The following is a 26,617-nucleotide window of genomic DNA, read 5'->3' as shown; positions in this document are numbered from 1 at the left end:
CCTGGCCCCGCCACTGCCACTGAGCATGCGCAGCAGGCGTCCGGTAATCCGCTATACGACTCCGCTTTGCAGAACCTCTCTAATATAAACATTTCGAATATTTAAAGGCACAAAACACACACAGAGGAGATAATGGGATTTAGCACTCTCTCTCTCTCGCTCTGTCCCATTGTCTTTTCTTCTCTGTCTGTGTGTGTGTGTGTGGGGGGGGGGGGGGGGGGTGCGTCTTTAAATATTTACAACAGCTAACAAATTTGCCCAACAAGGTCTTCTAAATAAACAGTAGGGAAAAACGACTCCTGTCGCATTAAAATGCTGCATAGACACCTAGTATAATCAGATCACACCACTTGTTAACTGGTAGGGTGCCCTTCCTGGCGAAACATTACGCCGGCCCGCGCGCGCAATGTGGACCAAAGCACACAACACGCTTGTCCGTGTGGCAGAGATACTACTCGTTTCGAAATGCAAGAAGCACCTGCAAGCTACAGCAAGCCTCTGGGGGCCGGGTTAGAGATGCATTTAAGAGACAAGCTGTAGTTGGATAAAACTCAAGAATAAAGCGGCGAACGCCTCTCAAAGGGGGCCCTCCAACCAATGGCGGCCACTGACTGCCACCGCCTGTCAAACTAGCTTGACAGGGGATTAGAAAGGGATTAACCGCGACGTCATTACGATCGGTCAACGTCACTGGCTGGAGGCCCGCCTTTGAGAAGCAATCACCGCTTCGTTCTTGAGTTGTTTCCGACTACAGACGTGCGCATCTGCATCTCTAGCGTGGTTCTCAGGGTCGCTCACACGCAACCCGAAAGGCAAAAGCGATCCTTCCGCCACAGAAAATCTACGCGCATCCGGCAAAAGCGGAACAAGTGCACAGCTTCTCAAGAAGCGCAGACCTGCGAAAGCAATGCGCACCAAGCGGAACAATGCGGACACCGTCCTCGGCAGACATGCAAAGCGCACTGCTCCACTCGGCAAGGCAGATAGCGGAGAGCAGCCGCAGCTCGGAAATCACAGGTGGTAATTTTACGAGGGAAGAGAGGGGGGTTTAATCATGCTTTTTTGAAACCTGTTTTCTGCCAAGTGAAGAGCCTGGACGCGCTCATCGTAAAACAGAAAGACCCTTATCGAAAGAGCTGAGGCTACGTGCCCTCCAAATGGCGGAACCGCAAATTTTGAGAAGAGCACACAGGAGCAGTTCGTAAATACCGTCGCCCTCGCGACTCTGCCGCCCCGAGAGGCAGCATGACCAGTGCAACTTGGCACGCGCCTGTCAGCGCCAAGAAGGGAGACGCACCGGGAAGCGGGTGGCCGATTCTGCCGGACAGGCGGCGGCCGGTCCGCAGCAGCGGTTCACCTCGTCCCCGATGGACGAGATCGCGGCGGCCTCGCGTACGCACGCCCCCCTCTGCCGCCGGCCTTGCTAGCGACGCCGGCATACTACTGCACGCTGTCGCCGACGACGGGTATACAGAACCGGGGCCTATCGAACGGAAGAGGATTCCGCCGTCTCGGCGCCGCCACTGCGTGCATCAGTCTGCATGCATAAACGCCCGCCCGCAGAAACAGCGGCGCCCATTTATGGAGCCCAGCAGTCGCAGCCACTTCGGCGACTCCCCAAGGCTCAGCCGTTGCGGCGGGACGCAGAGTGCGGCTTCCGCCCAGCCGCCACAATGCAACAGAGGGGGGACACACCGCCTTCCCTGAACAAAAAACAAACGGCTCCCGTCCACTCTCGCACGCAGTCTAAGTGCAGGCGACACGTGTGGCGCGACGACCTCCATCAACAGAGGACCCAACGCTGGAGAAGCAGCACGCTCGTCACCTCCGTCTTGCAGCTGAGAGGCTAAACGCCTGTTGTGCAAAAGCAACGAAGTTTGAGCTAACAATGACCGCGAACGCGCAAGCTTGACCGAAAAGAAGCGCGTGTACCTTCGCAACGGCCACTCGAAGAGGCAGCACACGCTCTCGCTGCTGCCCTATCGTCGTGAACCCAAGGTCCGCCAGTTAAACCGGAAGCGTGGGCGCGGCTAAGAAGCTGCAGAAACAAGCGGCCCCTCGGAAAACGAGTGGTCGGCCTCTGGGGAGCGCACACCTGCAGCGGCGCCCGCGGCAGGGCGCGCAGCTGGGCGCCATCCCACATTGCGTCAGCGATGAAGGCGATAACGGCGCCGTTAGACAACAAAGGCTGCGGGGCCTCCATTAGTGCGACAGAGACAGCACCAGGTTTGGCTTCGCGTGTTCATCCCTTCTACGAGGATGGGCTGCACCCAATGCGGCACTGACGCGACTAAAGCGAGGCCGAACTACGGCACCTATGGCCCCGGCCATTGCCGAAAGGCAGCTGGAAAGTTGCCCAACCTACACCCGAGAACGCTACAGCCGCTGATCTACCCCGTTTTCTTGGCCTTTTTTTTTGTTTGTTTAAAAGCAGCAGCTTTAAGCGCCCAGTTCTGCAGAAGATATGGCGGCGTCCGTTGCTGTTAGCGAAAAACCCCGATTGCGACGTGTGGCTACGTCACACGTGCTGCGACGAATTTGAAAAATGATGAGAACATTCGAAAACTACTGACTATAAGGTCGCAACATGGCTCAAACGTCATTAGGACATGTATTGTGTATTGTATCCGTGTTTTGACGCCCCAAAGCAACTCAAGCCACGAGGGACGCCGTAGTGGAGGGCTCCGAAAATTTCGACCACCCGGAGCTCTTTAGCGTGCACTGACATCGCACAGCACACGGGCCTCCAAGCATTTCGCCTCCATCGAAATGCTACCGCCGCGACCAAGATCAAGCCCGCATCTTTCGGGTCAGCAGCCGAGCACAATAACCAGTGAACCACCGCGGCGTAACGTTAGGGCATGTGAATGCATGCAGTAAATAAACAGCGCTATTGCGGTAATTAGTCGGGAATCGCACTCCTGCCCCCTCAGGTTGCGAGTGCCACGCAGGCACATAATACATGTCCTAATGACGTTTGAGTGATGTTGCGACCAGGCACGCTCGTACACCTTAATGTCGTGTGGTCTTTCACATAATATCGAAACTGCCTCCATGTCTGCGTGGGCAACAAAGGAGCCGCTGCCGGGTCGCACTAGAGATTTAGCGTAGCGGAGACGTAATAGCGTAGACGTATACCGGTTCATTGGACGCCAGCTGCGCACGCGCCGTTGTCCCGCCTCGCCCCATCCATGCCCCTGCGCGTGCGCAGGACGCGTCCGGTAAACTGGTCTACGCCAATACGTCTCCGCTACGCTAGAAGTTTGTATTAACGCAATCGCGTGATATACCCTTAAAAGCGGAGCTTAAACGACTGTAGACGCCTAATTTTAGTTTGCGTGCTTTCTTCTTTCGAATGCTGAGTTAGACATCAATATAAATGCATCCCCGCGTGATATCCGCCTACGACGGCTAAATAATTTATAACTGAACTTGTTGAAGTTGCTTCGGTTTGATCCACCGAATGATGGCCGTGACGTGTAATTGGCCTTTAGGTCTCGTGAGGGACGGAAAAAAATGGCAATATAAATGCTCATACGCCGTTTGTTGAACCAGCCCGCTTCAAGAGCTGGAATGACAAGTGCTGTAGTGAATTAAAACTACATTTAAGAGTTTATGTTGAAGCGTTTCTCATGACTCACGCAACATCAGGCCAAATACACGTCACAGCCATCGCTCGATTTATGAAACTGATACAGCATGAGAGAAGAAATTAAACGATAAATTATTAAGTGATAGCACGCAAATACCACGCGATGATCGATGTATTCTAATGTCTAACGCATCATTTCAAAGAAGAAAGCACTCAACTAAAAATAGATGTCTATGTTCCTTACGTACCACAAATTATTTTTTTCTAGCGGAATGCACTTCACGGCTCCCAGCCTACACATCACTGCCAAAACCACCAGGCCATAAAATATGAGACATCGGCATGTACCGCTCTAAATATCTCGTAAAATGCTGTCTCACGGCACGAATTTCGTGGGTCCACTAAAAAACTTATTGCCCGCCGCGACTCCTGCGCCTGAGCTTAGCCTGAGCGAGGGTGAGGCGTCCTCTCTGGTCTGAGCTATACGCAGGCCACAACAACAAAAGAGATACAATCATTCGTTTTATTGTCAGCACGATATCAATCAACTATAGACATTTAATTTTGGTTGCGTGTTCTTTCAAATGATGCGTCAGAGATTAGAATACATGTGTCAAAGGCCGGTGGCTTGTAGGACCACCACTGGCTGATCACTCCGTTGAGTCAACAAACGGTACTGCATTCTTCCGGGCGCGGAAGATGGCGCCACCATAGCCGCAGCCAGTAACCGTTCTACGCGTGCCTTCGTTCTCTTTGGCCACCAGTGATCGCCAATGACCGCAACTTGAGCAGATCACTGGCGGACGAACCAGTCACGCCAGGTCAGGAGTGCTGCTTTCACATTCGCCTAACAATTACACGTGCAACACACGGTTGGAACCGCCCTCTGCATGTCAAGCGAACGCACGATGTGCTTTCTGCGAAGTAGTAGGCGGCTCCACTGCAAACAATTACCTCCAACGTTTGGCAGAAACGCAACACTACTTCCGACGAACGTGGGCGCGCCTAAACGTGCCCCCCACGCGCCAGCGATGCGACAAGCGCGTGCCCCCATTTTAAGAGCCCGGCAGTCCCTCATACACAGCGAAAAACAAGCGAATAACTGCCAGATTAATCAGGCAGGAGCAAAAAACCCTTTTCCGGGAAAGTTTTTTAATAGCAGATGAAAATAGAAAATGAGTCGTCTGCCTTAAGAAGGACGCTGTTTTATCCTTATCAAAATGTCAAAACTGATGCAACATTCCATCAACAAACCAAACTTCAGTTTTGGTATCCTGACAACCATCCAGAGTTCCGAACATTCTGCAGCGCTTTTGTGAGCGTTTTAGTTATTACACACAAAAAATGATTACAGACGGTAGAAACAGTTAACCCACAATCTGAGATTTCGCCGATGTTTGTCTGTCCGAAGCCTCTGGCAGGTGGCCCAGCTCCCACAGTGAGCAGGTGGCAACTTGCCCACCGCCTCAGGTTGTGGGAAACCTGAAAGCAGGCTCTGTGCCCAACTATGCGAACACACTGCATGGCAAAATACTACTGCCACCAGTTGGTGTCGAACCCGTGGCGACGCTTCGCTGGCCACTGCACCTGACCCCTACACTCTTAGAAAAAAAGGTAGTGAAAACGTAGTAACGGCTGCTGTTACAACCTTTTTTTAACCCCTACTACCTATGTACTATGTTGCTACGACCTTGTTACTACTGGAAAGAAAATTAAGTAGTAACAAGGTAGTAACTTCTGCTGTTACTACGTTTTTTTGGCAGTTACTACACTTGTACTACCCCATTATAACCCTGGTAGTATCCATTACTACCTTGATCTGGAAATGGATGATCGGAATATGCACATGTACGTATACTAACATTCCCGGTGACATTGCTACTCAATGCCCCATGTTTTTATATATAATGAAAAGGGTTTCCTAATTGGCAGCAAATCTAACAAAATTGCCAGTGCTGTTTTTTGTTTTCAATACAATATACGCAGCGCGCATGGGCGTCCGGAGGGGGGGGCAAGGGGGGGCGGTTGCACCCCCCTGGAAAATCACTCACTCGAACCGTGAGTGATGGCCGCACACCAGGGGCGGTGGTGCGCTCAGTCAAAAGGGTAAAAGCAGCCCCGCATGGTCACATCTGCGAAATGCCGCGTCCGGGTGTGCGTCGTTCCGCCGTTTTCAAACACGCCATCGTTAGCTCTACTGAAGGGCGACCTGTTCCAGACATACAGCGGCACCGGCGAGCATGTGTTTCGAGCCGCCTTGAGATGGGTGTCTGTTTCTTTGATCTCTAGAGAGATACGACACGGAGGCAGACAGTGCACGGGGCATCTTGTTTTCGCCTATGTCGTTACGCCGGTCACCGATGAATTCTTAAGGAGGGAAGGACAAATCAGCCGTGTCCACCCCCGCTTTGTCGGGCTGCTCAGGGGCAAGCGGGCGATGAGTTGGCGCCGCCGCCGCTCGCTGTCTCCTCCGATCCACGTGTAGCGCAGTTCGGTAGAAGCGCCGCTTTCAGAATCTCCGGCAAAGGGGATTAGCTGCTTTTGTTCACGGCGACGCAGTCTCCCGAGGCGCCCCCACACCAGCGTTCTTTGCATCTTCTGTGAAAACCAGCGCCTTTGGTCAACGCAGCCCGATGGCGCCTGCCTGGCTCGCCTGTCACCTCTGGCTGGGCCTCAAATCACAACAGCGCCCATGTACTGTGCGTGTCAGTGCATGGTAAAGAGACCCAGGTGGTCGACATTACCCGGAACTCTGTACTACTCCATCCCTCATAGCCTGAGTCGTTTTGGGGCTCTGAACCCCATAAAAACACAAAAACAAATTTTCCGACCGGAGTGGCGAGTGTCCCTTCCCCTCGGAAGTTGCGCGGCGTTCCTTTCACCCCCAAAGTGCGCATTCGGGGATACTGCGGCAAGTAAGCCCTCGCACGTGTGCGCGCCTCTGTGTTTGTGCTTGGGTGTTTTTAGTGGCCGGTTGTCAGCGAAGCTGAGAACAACCAAGACAGCGGACGAGAAAACGACGAGCGGCGAGCAGTGTGTGTGGGGTTGCTCGACTGTGCGGATGCGCAAGCAAGATGGAGCGAGGTGTACGAAGCTGCGAGCGTGCATTTATCTTGTAAATAAGTTTTCGTTGTATATATAGTCATCTTTTGTTTTCAACGTACGCGTTCAACAGTTTTTCCAATCAATGTGTATGATGAGTGTGCACCGAGAGCGTGTAATGAAGCACAGAAGTGAATTTATCACACGTGTAATTACGCAATTCGCCCAGAAAAATCCGAGGCGCCTACAGTTGCTGTTCAAGGAAGACTGACTGAGTGACTGTAGTTGCGGTGTTTGCGAACATATTGTGCTGTGTGCTGGTCATCAATCCGGGTGAGTCGAGAACCCGTATGCAGGAAGACTGAGCACTCTTCTCCACGAAGTGATATAGCATCTTTTTGCATTTTTTATTAATTTTAGTTGTTTCTTCGTTGATAAACTCCAATGTACCTCTCCTAGCCGCGCTTTAATTTGCTGTTTGTAATTTTTCTTTCATGTGTGCATTTTGTTTAATTTTTATTTATATATAAATAAATAAATTTACTCCGCAAATAGCGCCTTTTTGCTACGAACATACCCCCCCCCCCCCCCCCCCCCCCCGGGGCACCAACGGGGCCCCCCCCTGCAAAAAATTCTGCGGACGCCCTTGGCAGCGCGTATGTGTTCCACTCTTTAGTTTGATTTCTTAATTGCACTTTTTCACCAACCCCAAGCTATTGTGCCTGACTTGTGCTCATTTTTCCTTCTGGTTTACTACAAGATGCACAAAAATGGGCGTTGAGTTTCTGATGTCATGTTCATGCACTCCTTGTGACACATTAGAAAGTCACCACGAAGTCAGGTATTCATGTCTTTCGACAATAAAAACTCAGCAGAGACTCTTTTTCGTTAACACAGAAGATTTCCTTATGTCATTGGCCATCAGCCACTGAAAGGTCCTTCTCAACAACATTGTTGTCCCGTGCGAGAATGTAGATGCTGCTGCTACATTTACACACAATGAAAAGAACAAGAAACAACTGTGGCTGCACATATCACGGCACATAAGTTGACAAGTTAACGTCTGGTGGCGTGGCGTAGTGGTTAGAGTGGTAGGATAGGAAGTATAGAAACAGGATAGAAACAACTTCAACATAGAAAGGCAAAGGTCCGCGGTTCGAATCCTCCTGAAAGCAGGATTTTTTTTTTCTTGTTTTTTCTCTAGGTTTTTTTTTTCTCTTATTTTGCACTATTACTATCTTATATGCATACGATTCTAATGTCAAAAGTAATTAGATTATTTCTTAAGATGTTTTCTCTCGAGAGGTAGTAAATGTTACTACCTCGCAGTTACTACGTACAGTTACTGAGAGGTAGTAAACGTTACTACCTTGCAGTTACTACGTACAGTTACTACCTAGGTAGTCATATATGTGACAGTCGTTACTACCCTAAAATGTAGTAACCTCAACTACCTTTTTTTTAGAGTGTACGTCACCGCTGCAGCCGAACATCCGGATGTCGTCGTCATCAACTTCCATCCGTGCGCAATGGATCTGGAACACACCGCTATCGCATCTGCCCTCTTAAACCGAGCCTCGAACCGAAACATGAGAGCGACCGCACCTAATCCGCATTTGTCCCAAAAACCGCAAGAGGCGCCCGTGCGCTGTTAGTGCACGTTAAAGATCCCCAGGTGGTCGAAATTATTCCGGAGCCCTCCACTACGGCACCTCTTTCTCTCTTCTTTCACTCCCACCTTCCTCCCTCCCCTTACGGCGCGGTTCAGGTGACCGCCGAGATATGTGAGACAGATACTGCGCCATTTCCTTTCCTCAAAAAACCAATTTACCAATTCATTTACCAAAAGGGTTAAATGCTGGGCTAGTTGGTGTTCAGACTTCACAGGCATATTCGTCCCGTCTTTTGCGCTAAAATACGCCTGTGAAGTTATTTACCAACCACGCTGAATCTTCCGTCATTTCTTTTTTGCCGTCGCAGTTCATTCAGGAATGAATTGGCGTTGTGATGAACGAATGTTATCAAAACCATGGACTTTTAAAAGTGACCTGATACCTTAACAAAACACGAGCGCACAGACGACCGCTGCTGCGGCCAAAATCGCAGCCGCGCTGCCACGAACGAAGCCGCAAGGATCGAGGGCCCACCAAGAGGAACAAAAGAGCGTCACGTCCGCGGCGCGCGACATTCGGCCTCAGCGCACGACAGGCGGGCGACGCGGCCGCGAACAAAGCTCCGAGTCACGGCGCGCTCGGAATGGCCCCGTTTCGCCGGCGGCGCTACTCGTGCACAGCCGGGCGAGTAAAGCACGAACGCTCAAATGCCACAGCATCCCTACATCGCCGTCGAGTCGTAGCACCAGATATGCTCTCGCCACCCGCAGCGCGATCTAATCAGGGCATTCGCGTAGCCCTGCCTCACTACTGCAGAAATTGCCAATGCGCGCGCTGCTATCGGCGACCGCTAGCTTTGGAAAAATCGGCGAGGGCACGCCAAGATAGCCACGAAACAGCGAGCATTGCGAGCGCGTGGCAACTGTTCCGCGCTGACTCGCTATCAGCCAGCGAGCATTCAAACGAGCCACGGACGCGGCGGGCACTCTCGTTCAAAGACGGCAGTGCCGAGCTGGCGCAGCGTGGGAAAATAACAGTAGTTTCAAACTCCAAGCGGCGGCCTCTTCACCAATACATTGCTGTGCCCGGCAGCACTAAAACATTTCTACCCATCCTTTAGCGGCAACTGCCCGCACTGTAGTGCGGTGTCTTCGGACACCTATCGCATGGTGTGGGCCTGCCCCTCCAACCCGGCTATTCCCCCCATCCCCAACCCAACCCGGGAGCACTGGGAGGCGACCCTGCTCGGCTGCCAAGACTTACAGGCTCAACAAGCCTTAGTCGGGCGCGCCCGGGCGGCGGCTACCGCCACTGGATACTAGGGACCTCCACCTAGTGTTTGTAAGGATCAGTCCCTTTAAGGGCTGATCCAAAAATACCTCCTGTCCCTTTTTAATAAATGTTTTTACCACCACCACCCAGCGGAAGAGCGCCCGTTGAAGCGCGCGCACGGCTGGGGGGAGGAATCAGCGCCACGCCCCAGTTCGCGCCGTGGTGCACTGCGCCGAAGCGAACATGCAACGGCCGGCGACTGCTGTCCAGCGGCTGACACGGAGGCAGTCGACAGCCGCCACCAAACCAGCCGCACGGGTTGATCGCTGCGATACCCTTTTCTCGTCACCCCGGGAAAAGGAGTAGTCGAGCAAACACTTCACGTGGCCAAGCACGGGTCCGCGACCGCCGCCTGCCCTCCACTCGCGGCGATCGCTTCGCTCCCGCGAATGACGCCCCGACGGCGGCGTTTTCTGGCTCGGCTGCGCAGCCGAAGCAGTGGAACGCACGCGGTGACTCAGGCACGTCGCGAATACCTTTATTTCCATGCCAGCTCATGGGCGTCGACCGCGACCTTGTTTCCGGTTAAGAGGCTGGAGCGCATTTACATATTTGTTCCGCGCAGTCTCGACCGACGAAACAAGAAAAAGACAAGAACGCAAGGAACGAGACTTCAAAGGGAGCACACGTAAACCACAACGTAGTTTCCATCCACTGGTCTTCAGCTTTTTTTCACACAACGAAAGCACTCGGTTTTCGCAGAAAGCGCACCCTTGGCCGAGTCCCCACAATTACCGCAAGTTTGTCTCGCACGTTAGGGCCAGCTCATGGTCCACGGGAAGCTCCCGAACCCTTCACCCTCCGTTGCGACGAAGCGATAAGCCAAAGCTGTCCAGCGCCCCTCCCCCAATCGACCCTTTCGGCACGCGCAGCCAACGACGGGAGTTTTCGGTTCTACACCGTCGCCGTTCACTGTTGAAAGGGTCTTCTACGCAGCTGTCGCTGTAGAAAGGGGACAAAAAAACGCCACAGCGCGACACACGTTGTCGAAAGAGACGGCGTAACTTGACCCGGCACGGCTGCTCAGGCTTCGCGGCTGCCTTCCAACCCGACTCGCGTGCGCGGGGTGCTTCGAGTGACAACACACGCGCCTTCTCCGCCGGACGAGGCAGCGTCCGCCGGCGGAGACGACCTCGTTCGCACGCGCCCGGAAGACACAAGGGTGCCCATGCGAGAGGCGATCGCGCAAAGCAGTCACGTCAGGCCGTAAAGAAATGGGTCACAGGCAGCGTCCCGGGGAAAACAAAGCGGCCCGCTATGCATCGCGCACCAATGATGCGACACGCGGCACGGTTCAATCAGCCCGAACGGACACGGCTCCTACGCTTTTATTAAGCAAGGCTGAGGAGGGCCGACGGAATGGCAATGAACGTCTCTGTACGGGCTCGCTTGGCTCCTCCCTCCTATCGCAGGGGCGACCGCCGGTCAGAAGGCCCGATCCAGTGCCCGCCGCCACCCGGCTCCCAGCACAGCGATGACGGCGAGGGCAGTCTCCGCAGGAACGCGCGAAGGCCAACCAGCGGAGGGCGGACGACGCCTGGCACGTCGCCCACCGAGTCACCTCCGACGTCGGGCGGGCCCCGCGCAACGACCACGGGGCGCTAGTGTGCCGCACAGATGACAATACAGGGACTGGTGGTGCTCATTTAGCGAGAGAATTCAAGGCCCGCACGTCGATGGGCGAGTTCGGTAGCCATATTTTTCACGCGGACAAAGCAGGGAGGGGGCGGGACAGGCGCGCAGCTCGCGCACTGTTTTTGTGGCAGCATACAACTCGCGAACGAAGCGGAAAATGACCCTCAAAGGAGCCCCTCCAGCCAGTGGCGGCGACCGATTCTTCCCCTCTACCCTTAGACCCGCTAGCTCGCATCTAGCTATTGTTGCTGCTCCCAGCAATTATTGTTCCTCCTCTCTCCCTTGCCTTCTTGCGACAACACCGGACCCTCTCCATCACTCTACTTTGAATACACCAACGACGTCCTCACACAGATTGCTGCACGCGCCGCGTCTCCCCCCTCTTTCCCCCATCGTCAACAAGAGTCACCCTCGTCCTTCAAATCGCAGGGGGTGGCAGATGAGTGAGGAATAACCACGGCTTAACAGAATTAAACACGGCGCAATGAAAATCGGTCGGCGACATCGGCTGGAGGGTCTCCTTCGAGGGGCATGTGCCGCTTCGCTCTTGAGTTGTACCCCACTGCAGCAGAAACGCCAGACTAACAAGGCGACAGACCCGAGTACGCGGCGTTCTTCGCAGCCCACGGTCGTTCTTGCGGGGGCGGAACTACCTATGTGTAGACAACAGCGAGCGATGGGGCCGATAAGCATCGCGCAAAAGACAAACGACTTAACAGCCGGCATTTCCACAAAGAGCTTTCAGCGCGGGCCACCCCTAGATGCAGACGACACGCACACACACTTGAGACGTTTCGCCGTTTCGTGCAACAAGCTATTAAGGCGTACATACAAATCGGACTGACGAGGTTTAAGGCTTAATTAAGTCACCTAACTGAACATGGGTTTCTAAGGCACACGAGCCCATCTGGACGTCCCAAGTCAAGCGATCCGCTGGCACTCGGACAAGAACTTCAGAGAGAACACACCGTGTCTACAGCGTCCTTCAAGCGACATCGAACCGAATCGGCTCAGATCAAATTTTGCAGTTTTTCTCCAAATTTGTGTGCGGGCCAGAGGAAACTCCCAACTCCGGTCTGAAATACGCGTTCAAAGCAGAACTGGCAGCTGAAAGGCTAATGCTCTCGTAAATGATGGGGCTGACGCCACGGGCGTTCAACTCAAGTAGAGGCATGTCGGAGCCGCTTCCGCGGACGGCGCCCGACATGTAAGAGCAGCCAGAAGCAGCCAGCATGAATAGGTTTGGTTTACTGGTTTATTGGGGCTTAACGACCCAAAGCAACTCGGGCTATGAGGGACGCCGTAGTGGAGGGCTCCGAAAATTTCGACCACCTGGGGTTCTTTAACGTGCACTGACATCGCACAGGACCTCTAGAATTTCGCCTCCATCGAAATTCGGCCGCTGCGGCGGGATCGAACCCGCGTCTTTCGGGTCAGCAGCTGAGCGCCGTAACTGAGAAGGAAAGGGATAACGAGTCTGAGAAGGCATATTAGGTGCACATGACGTCGGTTCGAATCCCTGTCGCAAGCTAGCCTACAACTTGACTAGCACAAGTAAGCTATACGCAACGAGAAATCGTATGACACCGCCCGGAACGCTGTAAGGCGAACGGTTCCTCTCACAACTTTGTTACGAACGTTGTCGGGAAGACTACCGCCACATGGAGGTCGGCAAATGGGGGGTGCATATTGACGAACGACATGTGTAGGACTGTCTGACGTGGCGGTGCCCGTTTTGCGGTGTGCGCAGTGCGGCCGCTTGATGACGTCACACCCATTTTCTTGCCATCGCTGGGATTTTCTGCTGCGAGTACGCACATTAACACACGCCGCCGGCTTTTCTCGTAATGGGACTAGCAATGCTTTCGCATTAGAAGCTGGAGTCAACTGCTCCCATAAACGCCACGACGACTTTTTGGAACGCTCAGATGGCTGAACAGGCGCACTGAAAAAAAGAAACGAAATCCAAAACGACACGCTGTGCAAGTTCGGCCGCCTAGGAAGTCGATCAGACCCTGTGCAGACAGTCCCGCGATGCGAGCCTTCAGCGAATTCGGGTAAGCTGGAGGGAGTTGTCCTCAAAACGTACTAATACCACCAGAAAAAAACTTGATGAGCAGCACAAGAAAGCACTGAATTAAACGCGTCCACTGCTGAACACGACTCTGTCTTGAGCTGCCGTCCTGTCCCCGAGCTCTGCGCTTGTTCCGACGTTAGAAAGTGCATTAACCAGTCCAAGCACGAGTGCTGTTAATGAGCAGCCTTGACGCGTGCATTCTGGTTTGGTTTAGGTTGGTTTGGTTTGTGGGGTTTAATGTCCCAAAGCGACTGAGGCTACGAGGGGCGCCGTAATTCCGGTAATTTCGACCACCTGGTGTTCTTTACCGTGCACAGACATCGCACAGTACACGGGCCTCTAGAATTTCGCCTCCATCGAAATGCGAACACCGCGCCTTTCGGAGCCACCGCGGCGGCCCGCGTGCAGCATTCTGACACCAGCCACTGCCTCGTTTCAGGTGACACGAGTCGCGGCGACCACCGACTCGGCACCAGCGTTGCTCGTTGGCCGTGAAAGCGATAGAGGTCGAGATCGGCGCCGACAATCGACGCTTAAGCGCGTCCGGAAAAACATGACCTGACGACGCCCTCCGAAAGGCGACACCATGCCCGGAGAAAACGCACCAAGCGCGCGAGGCAATGGCCACTGGTGGTTGGGAGACAACTCTGGCTGGCGCAAACAGCGACAGACACCCGAGATCCCATTTTTCTCGGCACGCGCCGCACCGACGAGTGTTGGGCGTTACGTCCAGTACTTAGAGGGCGCGGGCACGAATCGATGCCGGCCGGCGGACGCGACCACGGCGCTCCCCGCCTAGGGTCAACGCCTGCCGGGGGCCGAGTGAGCAAGGCGGGACCCGCACCCTACGCGCCGAGGACTCGCACCACGCGAGCGCCCAGGAAGGAAGCATGGCGGGGGACTCGATTTTTCCTGCCGAGGCGTCGCAGTGCTTCGCGGTCATCCAACCTTATCTTCTACACCAACACGGTGAACACCCTGGTGCACAGGTAGAGCACATATTTCTCAACAGCTGTGAAAGAACGACGTTTCCGACGTCGCTCACGAAAACTCTTCAACATCGGAACGGAGGCACCTCGGGTGCTGGGACCGGCGCGGAGGCTCTGCAGCACCACGAAGCTTCTATACGAGAACTACTCCATTTCCGCGGTTTTCATTCCTCATCGATGATAGCGTGGCGCTGAACAGAGCCTGTCTCTGCATTCACTGCTTCCAGCGGAAGCCACGGTATTTAGAAGCACCGATCCTTACGATTGGCCGCGCGATCACACCGCGCCATCTTCGCCTGGTGAGGACAGCAGCAGCGCGGCAGGGAAAGCGCTTTTCCCCGCACATCGCGGGGAAACAGCGAGCAAGCCCGCAAAAAGGGAGCTGGGGCAAGGCACGCTCTGTAACGCCCGAATGGTCCGGGCGGGGAATAAAAACTACCAACAAATTTGCATAGCGCGCCTGGCAAAGCGTGTCGCTGGCGCCATCACCTCGGGCTGACGCGCCGCTGACGGAGAGGAGGCGAAGAAAATGGCGCGCAAACAAAGCACTGATGTCGACCCGAGGAGCCATCGCCCAGGTCGCGTATCATATGCACGCCCGGACACTCGCCATTACCGAAAAACGGCGCCGGATAAAGGGAACGCGCGAACAAAAGCGGCCGGCGGCAAAAAAAAAAAAAAAAGACAATGACGGGAAGGAAGTGGCGCCAGGAACAAAAAAGCGCCGCGGCCGGTCGGCAGAAAGAGGAGGTCTGACGGGGCACCTGCGGCCCGAGGAGCGATGCGGTCAAGGGAACCAGGAAGGAGCGCGCTCCTCTCGGCCCAGGGGCACCGCGCGCGACCAGTGGCCCAGTCAGGTTTCCAATCAACAGCCTGAATCACTGCGCACGCGGCGTCCGAGGTGGCGGTTGTGCTCGGGCACACGTGCCCCGCCCGCACCTGTGAGAGCAGCCTTGACAGGCACAAATTTGGCCACTCACAGTGAACACTTCCCCCAAAAGCCCACCAACGACTTTGCTCTGTGCAGAAAAGGTGGAGCTCTGCGGGCAGAAGCTTGTACTGCAAGTCGCTATTCTCCAACTACTCCCAGCATACAGCAGGACATGTCCTTTTTGCTGACCAAACATGCCTCTCAGGGTTTCCGAGTAGCGACCCACTGGCTATGTCCTCACAAAGTGAGCAATCATTCTCAAGCTCAGCTGCTATACACTGCTGGTGAAGACATTCAATGCAGTCCTGCTACACTGACTGTCCGGTGAACAGTGTGCTTCAAATCCTGCTAGTTCCACCATTTATACCAACACATGGTGCGCAAACTATATGGAATCCTCATCAGACACATTTAACACCCTAGAAGCCATTCAGAATTGCACAGCCAGTTTTATCACTTCAAATTAAGACACAAACCTTAGTATAAGAAGGATTAAATCTTTGCTTAACCTCCAAACATTAGAGCACCAAAAATTTTCCGGACCTCCATGACAATATCTCCAGCACCTATCAAAACATTGTGCCATCTCAATTCCTTCAGCCTTCAATGTTCACACGGATCAACAACAGCCTTCCAAAAATCTTTTACTGCCAACTGCAACAGAAAATTGAAATCAAATGCCAGACTCCATTGTAAACAAATGCGACCTTATTAAATTTGGACGAGCATTAACTGACCATAATAATAATAATATGTGAACTTTAACATCCCAAAGCGATACATGGGCTATGAGGGACACTGTAGTGGTGGGCTCCAGATTTAGACCACCTGCGGTCTTTACACTGACACTGCATGTTAAGGCAGAAGCCTATGGCGCTAGTAGCTAATTTCCCCCTACCGTGTCCGTCTGGAGGGGTTAAGAATGGCGACAGCGGGTCGCGCGCTTCGGATGCCGTCCAAGGCTGCGGGAAAGACCGCGACCGCCTTGTCGGGGACCAAGGGGCCGACGACCCCTTGAAAGGATCTCTTGACAAACATAGAAGTGGGAGTTGGGGACAATAAGGTCGACGACTCCTTAAACCCCCGACTGTCTAGCTAAGCAGTGGCGCCTCCAGAGTCGGGCCCTGGCGTGCACTGGGCTCCGCCTACTTGTATGCGCAGTGCCACTGCAGCAGTATTGGTTGGAATTGGGCGAGAGCCGGTTTATTAAAGCTCCGCCCAATTATCGAGGGGATAAAAACCGCTGCAAACAAAGAGCGGAGGGAGCGCGCCGAGTCTCAGTCTCGGCCGCTTTTCTACAGCCCTTTTTTTAAACAGCCCTTTTTGACAGCCTTTCTTTAAACCGCCTTTTTCTTAAGTTCGTTGTGTTTTGGTCTCGTCTTCAATAAATTAGTTTTTTTGCTTCAGTTTTGTCGCAAGAAGTTTGGAGTTGCTGCCCCAACCGGCAACGTGTCGCCGGACGAGCGGACGAAGTACCGCTGACCAACGTACGATCAGACAAACCGGCCAAATCCGACCACCATTGTTTTAACTGGTGCCGTGACCAGGATAGTCCGAGCGGCTTTCTGCGAGCGGTTGGAGGCACTACCTTCCGGAAGCCTGACGGGGCAACATCTTGGCGAGAAGCCCCGGGGACCAAGGTCCAAGTGAGGTGATTTCTTTGGGAGAGGCCTCGGAGCCAAGACTCCACGACAGTGCTGAGGAGCGAGTGAAGCGAGACCGACGGAGCGAAGCGCCGCGACTTCGGCGGCACTGTGCAACTTCGTCTGCCGGGAGGAAGTGATGGGCCTGCTGCGAGCTCGGGTATCCGGACTCACTTCTGAACCCTAGGACGCGATCTGCTGCTGCCACGGATCAAGTGCCATGATGAGTGAGTTTCCCCAGTCTCACTTTACTTGCCTCGTTAGCGCTTGAGCCGCAGGGTTGGAATTAACCAAGGCACAATGGCTGCAGTTGGCTGGCGGAGTGGTTATGGCTGTGGGTATTGGGATGGCCATGAGCGAGCCGAAATGTCAGAGGCTGAGCGAGCAAGAGCAAAGGAGAGGAGCGACGCTTACATACGAGACCTGAAGCGTCAATTAGCTATAGCCGAAGAGAATCTCCGGCAGGAGAGGAAGAGAATTCAGGAGGAGGAGCGCTCACGGAGAGCGGCTAGGGTACTGCCGGAGCCGGCACAGACAAAGGCATACCTGAACAGCACGAAAGGCGCTGATCTAACGCTGATCGAGGTAGCGAAGAAAGAGTGCAGCGGCATTCAGTCGGTTCCCTTTGAGAACAGTAAGGAGGAACCTCTGGTTCCTGCAGACAGTGAAGCAATCACTAGCCCCGAGGAGCCGCACATTGTGAAGTCAGCCACGACTGTTGACACAGAAAAGCAGGCCTTGATTCCCGAGGTGGAGGCGAGCTCCACGGACATTCCAGGCAAAAATTCGTCTCGTGATCAGACTGTGCAGGCCAACTCTTACGAGGCAGCAGAACATGTTAGTAGTGGTGCTAATGGCACCGATGAGCAAAACGACATGAACTGCTCGGCCGGCCGGGTTGCCCACTGCGATCTTTTGTGGCCAACTCAAGCACCAGTATGCGAGGCAGGGTTTCATGAAAGCGACATGTGTGTTCAAACACCATGCGCGGCACCCACAGCGGTGTCGGAGAAGCCTGCAAAACAGCTTGGTAGGCGAGGCTATTCCGAGCTAGAAAACTCAGATTCGTGTAACGCCGCAATGAGTTTGGCGGTAGGTGAATGGAGTCTGAGCAGTGACGACGACGAAGAATTCATCTTACTCCCTGAAGGAGGCGAAAGTAAACCGCCGCTGACAGGGTCGTACCGCGACCCATGCCACGATCACCTTGCGGTTTTGCGCAACAGATGGATCGCAAACAAAGATGTCGCTGATGGTGAACTGGTTGAGCTGGCCGTGCCACTTTTTAAGAGGCCCTTTGTGAACGAGAGCTTAGAGGCTTTCGCGGAGACCTGCGCCCCATATGCACGCACGGGCGGCCGCTCCGCCGATGTAGAAGATGAGCTACGCAACTGGAAAGGACGAATGCGACGACTGTGCACGCTGCGGCACGTACTGTTCACTTTCATGCGAACAGGTGACGTGTTCGATCCTGGTGGATAGCGACAAACACCTAATGGCCACGGCCTTGACCCACTCTTGCCAGGTTGCGGTACGCGCAAAAATGCCTTGTGGCTTGAGCACACGATGAGGCAGTGGGTGAGAGTGGGGGAACGTGGTGGACTGTAAACTCAAGTGCATTGATGTTGGACTCCCATGTTACGAGTGTTTCGACCATTGTGGTTGCTTGTGAAAAGAAGTTAAGGAGCGTGAGTGTTGATGCATGCATCATGTGGTCTTGAACATGCTCTTTGTGCAGTTGTTAGTAGGACGCAGAAGCGCTCCTTTTTTATATTGTTCGTACAGCGCTCAGTTGAGATCCGTTTTTTTTTGTGTGCTGTCGGGGTTTATATATACATATTTTTTTTGCTGTTCACGGCCGGGTCTTTTGTACTTTTGCGCGCTTTGGTATGTTGTGTGTACGGCGAGCGTCCACCCAACATTCTTGGTGGGGAGGTGTTAAGGCAGAAGCCTATGGCGCTAGTAGCTAATTTCCCCCTACCCTGTCCGTCTGGAGGGGTTAAGAATGGCGACAGCGGGTCGCGCGCTTCGGATGCCGTCCAAGGCTGCGGGAAAGACCGCGACCGCCTTGTCGGGGACCAAGGGGCCGACGACCCCTTGAAAGGATCTCTTGACAAACATAGAAGTGGGAGTTGGGGACAATAAGGTCGACGACTCCTTAAACCCCCGACTGTCTAGCTAAGCAGTGGCGCCTCCAGAGTCGGGCCCTGGCGTGCACTGGGCTCCGCCTACTTGTATGCGCAGTGCCACTGCAGCAGTATTGGTTGGAATTGGGCGAGAGCCGGTTTATTAAAGCTCCGCCCAATTATCGAGGGGATAAAAACCGCTGCAAACAAAGAGCGGAGGGAGCGCGCCGAGTCTCAGTCTCGGCCGCTTTTCTACAGCCCTTTTTTTAAACAGCCCTTTTTGACAGCCTTTCTTTAAACCGCCTTTTTCTTAAGTTCGTTGTGTTTTGGTCTCGTCTTCAATAAATTAGTTTTTTTGCTTCAGTTTTGTCGCAAGAAGTTTGGAGTTGCTGCCCCAACCGGCAACGTGTCGCCGGACGAGCGGACGAAGTACCGCTGACCAACGTACGATCAGACAAACCGGCCAAATCCGACCACCATTGTTTTAACTCTGCACAACCCCGGACATTTATTTTGTCCACATTAAAATGCGGCTGCCACGACCGGGATTCGAACCTGTGACCTGAGCAACTGAACACCAAAGCTTCTGTGATTGGTCATTAATCGATCATTTCAATGCAAAATTTTTGTTTCAGCCTATTGTTCTGATACACAATGCATTTCTTTTGTTCCTGCATAACTGTAGCCTTTTCACTACTTTGATACCATCAGCATTACATTGTATCATTTTACTCCGCACGAGATTGAATCATTGTTTATTATTCCATTGCGTTACTTTCCTTGCACTGTAATTATCTTGTTCTCCCCCCTTTATATAAAGTCCCAATATGGCCCTTAAGGCTAAATAGATCACAATGCATTTCCCATGACCGGAGACATTCGGTGCAGGTGGCCATAAAGGCAAAGGGCAATGAGCACAAAATCTTCTGTTGGCCACTGGTTGTCAGACTGTCAGACTTGAAGCTTAAGTACCATTTGCCACGGGCCACCAACACCATTTGTCACCACAGCAGCACAATAGATATATCCCACACATATGAACAGCTTAATTGCCATGAATGAAAGTGGTAAGGCTAAATAGTAGCTGAATCGTGAAATACATGCGCATGAGATCCCTTAGCAACAGCCCCCTTGGTAGAGTACAGAATTCTGACGCTACTTTCATCGAACCTAGTTCTGCTAACATTCTAAATATTTCAAGATACCATGCCACCTGCCAGGCCCTTAAAACCAGTTCAATGAGGCTACAATGAAAAAGGTCATTTCTAAATGTAAACCAGAATGGCATTGTTTCATTAAGCATGACACAGGATAGGAAGAAAAAATACTACAGAGTTTGCAGATTTTTTTACAACTAACATAGCCATTTAAGAGGCCGGAATGCATCACAGAACCTGTCATGTTATGATTCAGCGAAACAGTGGTCAGCTATTCATTTGAAGATGGCAGGAGCAGTCGCTGCACTGCAGAAACAGCACAAAGGCAGGAGGGCGTCCAAATTTTTCAAAATGCAAATATAAAATTTTCAAAACGATATTTGCCTCTAACCATTGGCATCCACTATATCGAATGCTAAAATTTCAACTATTTATTTAAACTAATGATACCTTTAAATGATAAAGAAACAGTAAAAGCTAACAAGTATTGCCAACCCATCAAAATGAGCAAGAACTCCCGAGAGACTGCACTACATTTCACTCATGCAAAATATAATTAAAAGCAGCCAGCAGCAAGCCTACTTTTAAAATCAGTTAACATTTTTACATGCATAGAGCTGTCACTGTAATAGCAAAAAAAAACAATAATTAGTATTACCATCAATTCTACCTGGCAGTGAATTCCATGACATAGTTGAATTCCAGTAACACTCAATCTATAAGTTGCTAGCCAGTGCTTCATACATCAAACTTCAGAAGGAAGTTTCGTTTACTACAAAACAGCACATCGCATATCTACACAGCCATCAACAAATGAAGTGCGATACTCAAAACCTGTGCTCTTAGGGTTAATTTGCTCTGTCGGAAATGCTGTACTCCTGTGCTGCTCGCATCTGTCTGAGCATCTCCCAAAGTATAACTGTTTTACGACAAATTATTTACCACAGGTCCCACTCACGACATCCTGTTTGAATGGTTAACGACTAACATTAACCTGTTCAGTCAACATAGAGGGTCGCAAACTTTATCTTGTTGCTTGACATGACTGTCAGCAAGCAATTTTAGATTCGGCAATAAGTACAATTTGTCATTTTTCTATGTCAAAGAAAGCGCAACAAAATTATTCTAAAGAATATTTTCCCAGCCCTACTAGACAATCCCCAATTGAAAGGAACTCTTGATAATTAGGACTCAAAATTTTTTAAACCATGAGGAGTTTCAATTAGGGGTGCTTTTTGATACAATTATTGTTGACAGGACCAAAGTGCCAGTTAAGATAGACCAAAAGTTTGAATCGGGTGAATTCCAATTAATAACATTCCATTTGACTGTGCCTGTAAATTGAAAAGGGAACTTTAAAACTCCAGTGTTTCCTATGTATTAGTATTAAAACTATCAAAACACAGGTCCCATCACCACTGTGGTCCAACAAGATGCACCCTGAACGTGGAAGGCTCCCTTCCATCTGTAGAATTATTCCTGCTGTCTCCATATCATCAAAAGCACACCATCACCACCAGAACTTGTGTGTGCAATCCACATTTACAGCAGAAGCCCTTCTAGTCATCCACTGCTCTCAGCCCAAAATGTGCTTCGTGTTTTTTTACAGTGCTCACAACACAACAGTTTCCATTAAGGGCACAGGGTAAGCCCTATACTTCCCATGCATTTTAGGGCATGTTGAGGTACATGTTTCTCGAAAACTAATAGGTGTATCATGGTAATATATATATCATTTTGTTCCAAATTTTGCGCTCTTTTCACTGAACTAGAATAATTGAAATGTGTTGAAAATTTTATTTTTAATGAAATTTCTAACTGTAGTACATAAATTTCGGCTTTCTTTTCACATTTGAAAATTCATAACGGAAAAACTCCTGAGTGAAATTGCTTAATTCTAGTTCAGTAGTTGCCAACACTTATGTAGATGGTTGCAAAAGAAAATCAGCTGTCTGTCTTGAAAGACATTGGAAATAATGGTACCTTTGTAAGAAAAAACACTGTTTCGAGATAATTGAGCCTAAAGTGAAAAAAGATGTAAAAAACAATTTTTTATTCGAAGAAACACATTCATAGCCATTGGTTTAATAGCCCCCTACTTCGTAGTCACTGTCGCAGTCAATGTTTAACGTTTGGGCTTGTAATTTTGCTTGCCGGGCCTCTTTTGTCAGCTGTCGTGTTGCCCGGTCCGCAAAGTACATACGCTTGTGGTCAGCTTCCCTCAGCCACTCGATGGTTCTGCGCCCTGGGTTCAATCCACACACCTTCAAAACGCTGGCCCATGCGATGCTACCATCATTAAATGAAATAACAGCGTCCAGTGCTTTGAAGCCTAACAAACACGTGCTTTGTCTGAATTTCGGTGAGCTCAACCCTTCCACCGCACTGTCTACACACACAACTGTGTGTAATTGCGGCACAAATGCCGTCCATGTTCATTAAGGCATATTCGCTGCTGCTCTGTAGCACATCCTCTTCCTGGAAGCACACAGAAAATCTTGAAAGCTTCGATGTCGAGGAGCTGGCGCGTTTGGCGTTCGGCGTCTCATTAGGGCGTGGACATCCTTTTGATTTTGCACGATGAGTGTAACGATTGCCGCGAAATTCGCGCCTGCCGAAGGCGTTCTTTCCTCTAGGCATCTCCTCTTATCAACAACAACCAACACCGGCACAAAGTACAATACTCATCGGCAGGGAAAGCACTTGTACACAGCTGCATGAAAGTTGCAGAAACGTGGAAAAAACATGCGCAGCGTCTCAGGATTATCTTGGCTAAAAAAGAGAGCTGAACAATTGTTGGCAAACAATTTTTTATATGTAGCTGATTTCAGACAAGCTTTCAAATCAGGTGGTGGACTTTTTGGTTGAAAAAATTGGCGATAAACGCGTAGGATATCCGGAAAGGGGGCGTGGCCGCTGACTTCTTGGTTTCGGAAAAAGCGTTTTTTATCCCGAAATATGGCTTTCTGAGGAAAGTGCGATCATGGAACATGTGCAGAAAGAATGGAACTTCTCAAATTTCAAAAGAAAAAAAAAACTATTTTTTTCTAATTTTGCCTTACCCTGTGCCCTTAAGCTTAAAAACATTGGGGTGTCAGCTGCTTGCGACTGAGCAAAAAATGTTTCTATGTAATGGAGTCACTTTTTAGGGCTATGCTAATCATCTCTACACAAGTGCAAGGCACCTAAGAGAAGATATGGGCACCTTCTTGCACAATATTAAGTCGAAGAGTCGTTCCCTTCACTAAGTATCCATTCGCCAAAAAACGAACTTTGCAGCTTTACAGACGCATGCACATGTAGACAACCGAAAAAATAAGGAGTTAAAGTGGCAGTAAAACCTTTTGGACCATGTTCTGAACCATGCTGTGCACGAGAACTGCATAGCCCCTTTAAAAAAAAAAAAAGGAGGAACAAGGGCTGACGATGGACCACAGGGTCACAGTGCTTACCAGCTCTTCCAGGGGACCTGGCCAGCACCCAAAAGTCGATGGACTTCTCCTTATCCAGCTGCTCATAGTCCCATTTCTCCTTGACGCGCACGTCGCCGTTCGGGCTCACGTAGACCCAGCGATCGGGCTTTTCCAGCTCGAAGGTCTCGTCGACCGCCTTCTTGTCGAGCGTGAAGACAGTCTTGTTGACGTCGCGGCCCTTGGTCTCCTCGAAACGGTACGTCTTGGTAGGCCGAATGGTGACCGTCGAGCGACGCACGCGCGTCTCCGGCTCCATGCAGCGCGGCTCCGGCGCCACCGGCTCCGGCTCGGATACCTCGACTGTCACGGCGACGGTACGGCCGAAGCGCTGCGGCTTGCCGCGGTCGCCAACGCGAACGGCCATCAGGTACGACTTGGGCTCGAGGCCGCGGGTGACCATGAGTTCTCCTGTCTTGGGCACCACGGTGAAGAAGGGATGACGCTCGGCGAGGCGAAAGCTCACGCTGTCGCCATCTGCGTCCGAAGCGCTCACGTTGCCCACGATAGAGTACGGTTCGGCGTCGCGGGCCACGCGGAACACGTACGAATCGCGGTCCGCCACAGGGTCGTTGTCGTTCACGTCCAGCACGTTGACCAGCAGGCGTGTCAGCGCCGAATCGACGCCATCCGAGGCCCTCAGCTTGAGCTCGTAACGGCGCCGGTGTTCGCGGTCTAGTGGCCGGCGAGTGCGAACCGCCAGCCGTGTGGAGTTGTCGTACAGCCGAGACACAGTGAACTCCTCGTGGCCGCCATCCTCGTCTGGCAGCAGCTCGTATTTGACGCTGCGGCTGGCATCCTTCGTAGCACCGTCCAGCTCGAGTACCGTCGTCCCGGCGCATTCGTTCTCTAGCACGGTGCCCCGGAACTCGGACTCTGGGAACTTGAGGAGTTTGTTCTTGGGGATGACATGCACGAGCAGCTCCTGGACGCGGTCCTGCGGCTCAAGAGGCCAACTCGGGAAGTTAGTCTCCGTCAGGACAAGCTTCCCCGGCTTGCCGACCAGGTGAGACACGTTCGAGGCGACCATGAGCAGGCCGTCGCTGAGCAGGCTGAAACAACGGGTCACTCGCGGCTCTCCGGTCAGGGCGAATGACTGGCCTACGCTTGGAAGCTGCTTCACGCTCAGACCGGGGTAGACGTCATCCGGCAGGACCAGCACCGCATCTGAACTCGTCTTGCTGTGACCCGGCACCCACAGGGCAACCAGCACGGCCGCTGCACAGATCAATCTCGGGGGAAGCGCCATCGCGAAGCGTGTCTCCGGGCCTGGGTGTACGGTCTACCGGAAAGCCGGCTTCAAGCGGCGTTCCACCGAGACTCGCAAAGGCGTCGCTCCTCCGTCACCGTCGCACCTGAGGCCGGCAGACAGACACGACGCCGTCACACAACGTACCGCAAAGTGATACATCGCATCGCAAGATGCATACCGCACTCACGGAGCGAGTCAATGCACCCTACCGGAGCACAGTGACGTTCCGGCGTCCTTGTTAACCCTAATGCCGATTTCGCGAACATGTAACCGACCAATAGCAAATTTTAACTGGACTAAAGGCCGACGCACAAGTAGCGCAGCCCTCAGCCCATAATAGCTACAGGCCAGTGAATCAGCTGAGGGATGGTAAGCAGCCCAAAACACTCAAAACAAGGCACGCTATAGCGAGCAGAAGCTGTGGTGACCATTAGAGGGTCAAACGCCAAGTTATTCGGAGAAGAAACCATCCCAGTTTGAAATTGCCACGGCTTCGGCTCGCGGCCGACTTACCAACTTCCTGCATGTTATGCAACGCAGCACATGCACTCAAAACGACTAACGATGCGCTCGAATCCACGCAGCGTTGGGGGTGTGAAGCACAGCATAATAAATGTCACTCCAATCCGTTCGTTCCGGTGCCTCACTTGGCCACGGATCGCACGGAGAAAGTCGATGCGCGCAGACAGTTAAACTTATGTTATACAGTAAAACAGAGGTCATTAACTCACCTTTCCAAACGAAGATTAGATCCATAGAAATTTAAACACGCGCATTTGCCCGTTACATCAAACACCACCGAACCACGCCAAGCCGACTCAAGAGACAACGGCGGCAGCGGCGGCGGCGGTGGCCATTCCGCATGACAGCGGCACTCCCTCCGCGTTTAAAAAACACCAAAAACAAAAAAAATAAAACTTTTGCAGCAATTTGAAACTAAAAATTTTTTTAACAATTAATAACTGCCTTATGTATTTTGGGCACAAAATAAAACGATTGAATCGTTTTTTTTAGAAAGGTTGCTGTGAAGGATGTGTTATGGGTGTGTTCGCAGCTGGAAACAGCGGCTTCCGGCCGCCATTGTTTTGACTGCTTGGTGTGCAAGAGTGCTACCAGTGCAACTGTGGACTAGATTCGCGATAACTGCTGTACTGTGAACTTTTCTCTTTTTAGTCTCCGCTCGCCTTGTGCGCATAATTGTTCTCGAAGTACAAATCGAATTACCGCTGAGCTTGCGTCCAAACCTCTCGCGCTGATTATCGGTGGCTTGCTCTCGTTTTTGTGGCCTCGTATCTCCTGCTTCTACCTTGTCAAATCATATTCAGCCAGTATTGGTTTTTGGTTTTTAGTTCAAAATTTTCGCTCATTTTGTAGAACTTCGGCACTCAAGTGCGTAGGCGTGGTGTACAAACTGTGCGTACAAATAAGATGAACGATTGTCAAATGCGCCATGTTTTGTTCGGACCACTTGCGCCTACGGTGCCGATTTATCGATTTTCATGTTACGGTTCGCGAAGCAGGAACAGATAAGAAATACGAGCCCAGCGTTCAAAAGCTGTGTGGTCATTGTAGTGTTCGCTAGAAACGGTATCTACGGAAAGTGAAACCGTTTCCAGCGAACCCACTCAATGTGAAGGTGAATTTCCTTGTATAATTTTTTGTTCGAGGCGCCCACTTTGTTTCTTGTTCTGCTGACATGCTGTGAAATTCTCACTAGCCTCGTTTACATGAACCCGACATCGGCGGGTCGAGTCAGGG

At 51.9% G+C, this 26,617-nt stretch overlaps 1 protein-coding gene across 5 annotated transcripts in view; it reads right to left on the bottom strand.

Annotated features, from left to right (window-relative positions):
- CadN (neural cadherin) overlaps nucleotides 1-25,726 on the bottom strand; it is a 248,060-nt gene extending 222,334 nt beyond the window's left edge. For all 5 annotated transcript variants that reach the window (XR_016290490.1, XM_089580223.1, XM_089580221.1 and 2 more), the window contains exons 1-2: nucleotides 25,591-25,726; nucleotides 23,590-24,962 (exon numbers count right to left, since the gene is read on the bottom strand). Coding sequence is in view for 4 of the 5 variants with exons in the window: in XM_089580223.1 (XP_089436349.1) it covers nucleotides 23,590-24,856 (1,267 nt within the window). In the remaining variant the exon portion in view is untranslated. The remainder of the gene's footprint in view (nucleotides 1-23,589; nucleotides 24,963-25,590) is intronic.
- Between the last annotated feature and the right edge of the window lie 891 nt (nucleotides 25,727-26,617).

This window comes from Amblyomma mixtum, chromosome 3, assembly GCF_055824585.1.
Source record: "Amblyomma mixtum isolate Tamu chromosome 3, ASM5582458v1, whole genome shotgun sequence".
Lineage (NCBI taxonomy): Eukaryota > Metazoa > Arthropoda > Arachnida > Ixodida > Ixodidae > Amblyomma > Amblyomma mixtum.
Note: the sequence above shows the minus strand (reverse complement) of the source record. Positions and strands in the feature narration are given on the sequence as shown.